Genomic DNA, 7,484 nt, shown 5'->3' on the forward strand with positions numbered 1-7,484 from the left:
ATTCTGAGGCAAAAGATCTGTATTTTACTATGAATATTCTCTGAGAGAATTAGGGGTGATTTTTCTTTTTGATTCCTTTCTGAATTTTTCAGTTTTCTATAATGAATATGCTCTACTTTAAAGCTCTCTGACCATGGGGCGCCTGGGTGGCTCAGTTGATTAAGCGTGCAACTTCAGCTCAGGTCATGATCTCACTGTTCATGAGTTTGAGCCTCGTGTCAGGGTCTGTGCGGACAGCTCAGAGACTCGAACCTGCTTCAGATTCTGTGTTTCCCTCTTTCTCTGCCCCTCTCCCACTCACGCTCTGTCTCTCCTTCAAAAAATGAACAAACATTAAGAAAAAAATTTAAAGCTCTCTGACCCAAAATCATACACTTGACGTTCTGTCATTTTTATTTAAAGGAGAGTTCTACTATTCACAAAGGAAAAAAATGAATTAAAAATAACTCCTGACTTCAAAAGAAATCCAAATTACTAAATTAGACTCCTTAAAAAGAGAGAATGGCACAATCAACTTGTATAATTCAAAAGCCCCTAATTTAACTAAATTGGTAACTCAGTACAAATTGTCTCCTTGTTCCAAAACATTCCTACCATAATACCATCTATCAATCAATACATAAGTTTACAATGCTAGCTGTAACAAAGGATTCCTTTCTAACATTTCTGTCCTCTACCATATATATATATTTAGATCTTTTCAATTAATAAAAATGGATAATATAAGCAAGAGACCATGTTATTTTACATCTGTTGCTACAAATCTACTTTACCAAAACATGGCTGGGGGCAGGTAAATGACATGTAAACTTGCAGTCTTCATTACAATTTAGGGAAACAGTCATTTGTAGTTAAGACCTAAACACTACCTTAGTCAGAGTTTTTAATAGTTAAGTCATAGTAAACCAGCTATTTAAATCTGTCTTTTACAACTTACTTGGTATAGTTAAGATATTAATATAACTTGTAAACCCCATACTATAGAACGTTAAAAGCCAGAGGGTCTAGGAAATTGACCACAGTGGGTATCCAGCAAAGATACAGCATTTGGAGGCACAGTGTAAAGAAAAGTTGGGCCACCAATAAAAATCAAACTGTGCATATTAACCCAAATACACAATTTTTCAAAACACCATGAGTGACTACATTTTTAAATTAGATTGAAAATCAAGCAAAATAATTTTCAACAAAAATAATTTTGGGTCAACAAAACTACAAACATTATTAAAGTCCACTGTAATCTGGTTTCTTTTTAATAATTGGGGGAAATGGTCTAAGTAAGAAGTCTTGAATGTACAAATTGGGGAAAGGTAAAAAAGTTGGAATAAAAACACTATTAACAGTAATCAGAGCAATGGAAAAGGCAAATTCATGAGCAACATTCTACTAACCAACCTATACATTTTTTTTAAAAATCAATTTTTCCCTGATTAATGCATGATTTATAGTCCTAAAGATACTTTTCTGAATAAAATTTAAATTATCTCCAGTTTAATTTTTCTACATTTCAAAACTGAAAGTAAATGAGGATTTGTAGTATAGATCAGAGCTGAGAGTTATCTGGTATTACAAGACAATAGCAAGTGACTGCCAGAGAAAGGATTGAGATATTCAAGTTCAAATGTGTGAAAAATACTATGGTGGCCACACTAAACAGGTTTCTAATGGAAGACCTCCCCTTTCTGATCCCTAGCTTAGATGGGTAACTACCTCGTTTCTGAAGAAAAAAATGCACAATACAGAAATATAAACATTTGGGAGGGTCTCAACACTTTGTATTAGTAAGAGTCTGGGGAAAAAAGTAAACACTTTTTAAAAGTATTTCACTACCTAGTCAACTGGCAAGAATCATCAGATTATTTAACTTAAAACTCTGCCTAAATTAGTGAGACCTTAAACTAGAACTTCAAAATGCTGAACTAGATAATTGCATAATTTTAAAGGTAATTACTCATTACTAGTGAATTATCCACTCTGTTCTATCAAAAGAGTAATTAATCATCACCAACTAGCATTAATGCCCAATGTTTGGTTAAAAAAATACAACCAGTTATACTGTTGGACCTGTAGGGACATCCATCAGGCAAGTATAAGCCGCTAGGCGTACTGTTTGCTGCCTGGTGTCACAGGCACTGAATATACTTAGATTACAAGAAACACAGTGGATCTAATAAATTTTGTATAGTATCATACAATAAACTATATAATTATTATCAGAAATTCATTCTGGGCCTATCTCCTACCCCTCCCACCTCTCTGATCTTCCCAATGAGTCAGTAATATAAAATGACTCAGTCTAGACCAGATTAAATAATGTATTAACATAATCCAATGAAATGAAATAAAACAATTCAGAGTTTTGAGTGTTTTTTCACACTTGTAATAAACTGGAGAAATGTTTCAATTAATAAAACAATCACATTCCGCGTAAAAAAAAAAACCACTCCCATCATCCAGAATACTAAAGCCCTTATATAACACTAGAGAAATTTTAATATAACAGTAGAAACTAGGATACCATTCGTTAGAAACCTCAAAATATTCAAGAAAGTGTCAAGTATTCAGAGAAAATTCAAGAAGCCAAAACCTCAGAATCCAAACATCCTATTACCCTGAATTTCAATTAATGACTCACAATTTAATCATAATAAATTTTTTCAAAGATACACAAGACAAATCAATGCATCTACTTAAAAAGACTACTCTGTGTAGTTAAGGACTTTACATTAACTTCTATATTCTTCTCAGCAAGGTCTGCCTATACTTCAGATTAGCTCTCAAGTTCCAAGAAATACAAACTCATGATATGCTTTGTGATCTCTGATGGCCTGTTTATGTAATTCTATTCCACTAAATGTAATTCTACAGAATGTGCTCTTGATTGTGTAAAGAATCTATTATTCCTTGATGAAATACTATAATTCTCTTCTCCAATGGTTACAATTTTTAAAAGGTATGCAAAGAACTGAGTATCACTCCCATGAAAGACAAAAAAAAGTATGATTTTGTTCCAAAATTAACTTAGTCTCATATATTTCTATTAAGTCTTTCAAGGATTCCAGAGAATCTTTTCAAATCTCCATTTCTGGAAAGTGAAATCTGGAAAGTGAAATCAGTACAGAAGTAATTTGGGAACTTGAAAATGGCATTCATTTTTTTCAGCAGATGCCAAATTTTTGACCGACATGGCTCCCACAATTACTTTGTTACCATCAGTCCAGTCAGTTAACAGGTTGTAGGAAAAGATTCGTTTTTGCAGACACTGCTAAGCTGTTTAAAGAGAAGAGAGAGAGATTAATTTAGTGATTACAAAATGCACAAGTATTTAAAATATTTTGAACACTTTTTGTTGGATTATATCAGAAGTGTGACTACATTTTAACAAACGTGGACTTTTTAGTTAGGACTGGTCAAGAAAGTGCAGAAAAAACAGTAAGTCAATATGATAGAAATAGGAGGTCAATATGATGTGTTAGTTCAATTAATGTATGAATTCCTGTCACCATCAGAAGTCAAATATTAAAAAGCTACCTCTTTACTCTAACTCTGTATCATTTTGCCATAGAGGCAATTAGGGAGAAAAAAGAAAACGGTTCCCCAAATACTAAGTTGTTTTCAACCAACCACTAGAGTCAATACAGCCAAACCTTAACATTTCAAAATAATCCATATTCCAGAAATCTCCTTTATCCAGCTACTAATCATTCAGAACACAATTTTCTAAAAATAGTAAGACAACAATTTCATATTAATCATAACTTTTTTTAATTAACAAGTAGTGAATAGGACACTTTAAGATATTGTTTACTACATACTGAAATAAACAGATCTGTTGTAAATTCAGAAACCCAAACATTTACAGTAAAATGTGCTTACACATAAATATGATCAAATTTATTTAAAGCCCCTGTTAGATAGGTCCTAAATACATGCAATACCATGTAAAAACAAGACCATGAAGTTGATGTAAAAAATGACAAAACCACTAAGTCATCAAAATTAGGAAAAAAAAAAAGAATGAAATGGAAACTAAGAAAAGACAGTTAAAACATAAGGAACCTAAATAAGCAGCTTTAAAAATAGGCGATACTAATCTCCATTCTCAAAAGTTCTTAATCAAGTATTTCCAAAAACTGCCATTTATAAAATGACATTCTAAAAATCTACACTTGGAATTTTCAAAGCATCCCATTCAGAGAGCTATGACTACTGTTTCTCCCCAGCCCCAAACTTCAAATAATGCAGGAAAAACACTGACATTAGGAAGAAAATATTCCAAGGGAATGGTATTTTAGAAAAACACACTTACTGCTTCCAGAACCTTTTAAGACCCAAAGTCAGCATTAACAACAATCATTTTTCCTATTTTCATCCATTATTTTCAAATGTCATGTTAGAGATGAATAAATTCTTTGAGCCCATAACTGAAAGATCAACAAACCTGGTTTTATTATGACACCGTATTTTTGTCATTGGTACTGCACAAAATTATATACAAAGAAATATATACAAAATGTTCAAGTATTAATTAAATTTCAGTTCAAGGCTTCTGTTTCAAAAAGCTACATTTAACATATTCCATAGAGATAGCACAAATTAGTCATTTCAAATAATTTTTCCAACTACTTTTGGTTTTTATATATATATGTATATATATATAATTCAGTAGGCACTAAAAATCCATGCAGCTGCATTGTGAGGGGCTTGCTCCTGCACTTAGGTATAAGCAGGTTCATCACTCCAGGTTGTGAGTTTGGCTACTACCCATTCATGCTCAAGTGCAGTAGATGATTTTACAAAATATGCTGTAATGCACTGGAAACCAGAGACCAAGTTAGGTCTCAAATTGTGTTATCTAGCAACAAAACATTTACAGTTGTGCAAGAACAAGGATTCCATTTTTATAACCAAATAACAACAAAATAAAACATTTTATGTGTAAGATAACTTACATCTTTGGACTGCTGGAAAATAGTTTTTAGTTATGAACATTTTAAAATAAAAGACAGCAGAAGCCCTGATATTACCTCTTTTTCCTCATTTCTTATACTACCTTTTAAAATAAAGCAGGAAATGTGGCCAGCAGCTGGTCCCGTCTCTTCTGCCCCAACAGCTGTATCCACTTTAGCACAAAGAAAAACAAGGATGCTAAATATGTATATACTTTATCAAACAGTGATGTTTCACAAAGAATTTCTTAATGCCTCTTACACTGAAGGACACAGTAACTCAATCTATACAATTAGACAATGGATAATACAGTACTTCAAGGGAAGAATATGTCCCATCTTTGGAAAAAGTGTCAATCGTGTTGAGTAGCTAGAACCACTCATTTTTAAAAATTATTTTTAAATAGGACAAAAACCTTTGAAATAAGGAGAATAACATTCTTTGTGAAGCCTCACTTTACACGTTTTCATTCACATTTCACAACCTTCAATATCTAATCATACATAAATTTAACCTAAAATTTTAATACAACAAAAGTAAAAGTATTCAACAATTTATTTATACTCAGTGATAGGGTAATCACTGTGCTGGTCCTCAAAGAAACATTTCATTAACCATTCTTATTCCTCCTTCAATTAATTAACACAGATATGCATGTCAATTTCCAACTTCTCTACTGGTGAGATATTAAAATCTTTTACTCTGAATAGATCGTATTTCTAAATCTCCTCTGAAAACTAAATGGCATTCCCAAATATTTAAGACATTTCTGTCACCTCCAGCAAAATAACTATCACATTTGTGCAAGCCCCAAATACTTATTGTCAGCCTCTAAAAAGTTGCTCTAAAATTGGAATTCCAATTTGCACCTCGTACAACTCGGAACTTCCATTCAACTTCACCTGTTTCACTGTCTCCAAACTGTATGTCTATTAGCAGCTTTCAGTGTACAGTTGGAACCGATGTCATCCAAGGCCATGTCCACACTGGGGACAGAAGAGCTAGGTACACGCAAGTCTGAACAAGGGGACACATTAACAGCTATTGCAACCAGAAGAAGCATCTTAAATACATTATTGACCAGCACAAGTCTGTTTCCAGGGTGGACAGGGCCCAAATTAGATTTCCCCTCCCACCTTCCAAAAAAGAAAAAAGAAAAGAAAAGAAAAAAAAAAACCCCCACACACACATTGAGATGTTGCCCATTAAAGTAGACTAAGCAGCAGAGCATGAGCGTTACGTGAAGAGATGGATCCTTACCAGGTTGTGAGGCGGGAACGACTGTTCTGTAACCCCTACAACGGAGCCTGGCAGGAAGGAAATCACCTAAAAAAGAAACTGTCAGAGAGATTTAATAGTCACATGTTATCATTAGGAGTTGGTTACAGTGTCACATTCATGCTTTTAGCTAAACACTTAAAGATTCAATATTACTTTTTTCCTCCTCTGAAATGTGTCCAGTGACGATGTCCCACTAAGGTGTTTTACATGGTGTAAGGGAGTTGAAAGGGGTAAACGCGGGTAAAGAGCAGATTACTTGACCCTACATTTTAAGAGAGGACGACGCCTTCCGGGCGCACGCCGAGCAGAACTCCACCGACACCTTATCCTTGTCCACATGAAGACACACTCCTCCCGCCGAGTCGTCCTCTTCCAGCAGGTCCTGCTGCTGCTTTCCCACGGGCAAAGCGTAGTCATGGTCACCGGCGGGCGAGTCTCTGAAGAGCGAGGTGGTGAGCCGCAGTCCCACGCCGCTCAGCCGACTCAGCAAGCGAGCCAGTCCGGTCTCGTTGGCTAAGACGGCCCGTAGGTAGCGACTCTCCTCCTGCAGTGCCTGCACGCGCTTGCCCAGCTCCCGATTCTCGGCCCGCAGCTCCTGGTTCTCGGCTGCCAGACCCCGGACCCGGCTTTCCAGCCCCATCACGTACTCCTTCTTCTTCAGCCGATTGAGACGGGCGGCCGCCGCCGCCGCCTTCCGGGGGCTCTTTGTCGCCGCCTGGTTGTGGTCGTTGCCGCTGCTGCCCGCGCCTCCTCCTGGGGACTTTCTCCGCCTCTTTTCGCCGCTGCCACTGTCACTGCCGCTGCTGCAGCCTCCGATGCCGTTTAAGAGCCTCTGCAGCAGGTCAGAAAAGCGCTGCATCTCGGCAGCCGCGGCCTCATCGTCGTCGTCCCCTCTCCACAGGCCGCCGCTATCCGAGCCTCCGCCGGATGAGGAGAGAGGGCCCGGCGAGCTGAGCCCGGGCTCCAGGTGCCAGTCTGGTTGCCGGGGGTCCAAAAGATCTGCCAGTTCCAGCCCGGACAGAAAGTCCATGTCCTCCGTCTCCTCCCCGGGGACGCTGGCGATCGCCTCCTCCTCCATCTCCTCCGGCGAGGGCGCGCGCACGGCCACGCCGCCGCGGCCCCCCCTCCCGGCCTCCAACTCGCCCTCGTCGCCGCTCGGCTGCTTGCGGCCGGGAGATCCGGCCGCCGCCGTCCCTTCCTCCGCCGCCGCCGCTGCAGCCGCCGCCGCCCGGGTCAGGTCCGGGGGCAGCAAG

General features: G+C 38.1%; 1 protein-coding gene across 12 annotated transcripts in view; it reads right to left on the reverse strand.

Annotated features, from left to right (window-relative positions):
• Positions 1 to 2,475: 2,475 nt before the first annotated feature.
• CREBZF (CREB/ATF bZIP transcription factor) overlaps positions 2,476 to 7,484 on the reverse strand; it is a 5,543-nt gene continuing 534 nt past the window's right edge. The window contains exons 2-5 of one of the 12 annotated variants that reach the window (XR_003915373.1): positions 6,498 to 7,429; positions 6,211 to 6,288; positions 5,054 to 5,122; positions 2,476 to 3,270 (exon numbers count right to left, since the gene is read on the reverse strand). Coding sequence is in view for 2 of the 12 variants with exons in the window: in XM_029957049.1 (XP_029812909.1) it covers positions 6,273 to 6,288; positions 6,498 to 7,429 (948 nt within the window). In the remaining 10 variants the exon portion in view is untranslated. Of the gene's footprint in view, positions 7,430 to 7,484 lie in introns of all 12 variants that reach the window. The other 11 variants (XR_003915371.1, XR_003915372.1, XR_003915370.1 and 8 more) reach the window with 11 other exon arrangements.

This window comes from Suricata suricatta, chromosome 11 (assembly GCF_006229205.1).
Source record: "Suricata suricatta isolate VVHF042 chromosome 11, meerkat_22Aug2017_6uvM2_HiC, whole genome shotgun sequence".
NCBI lineage: Eukaryota > Metazoa > Chordata > Mammalia > Carnivora > Herpestidae > Suricata > Suricata suricatta.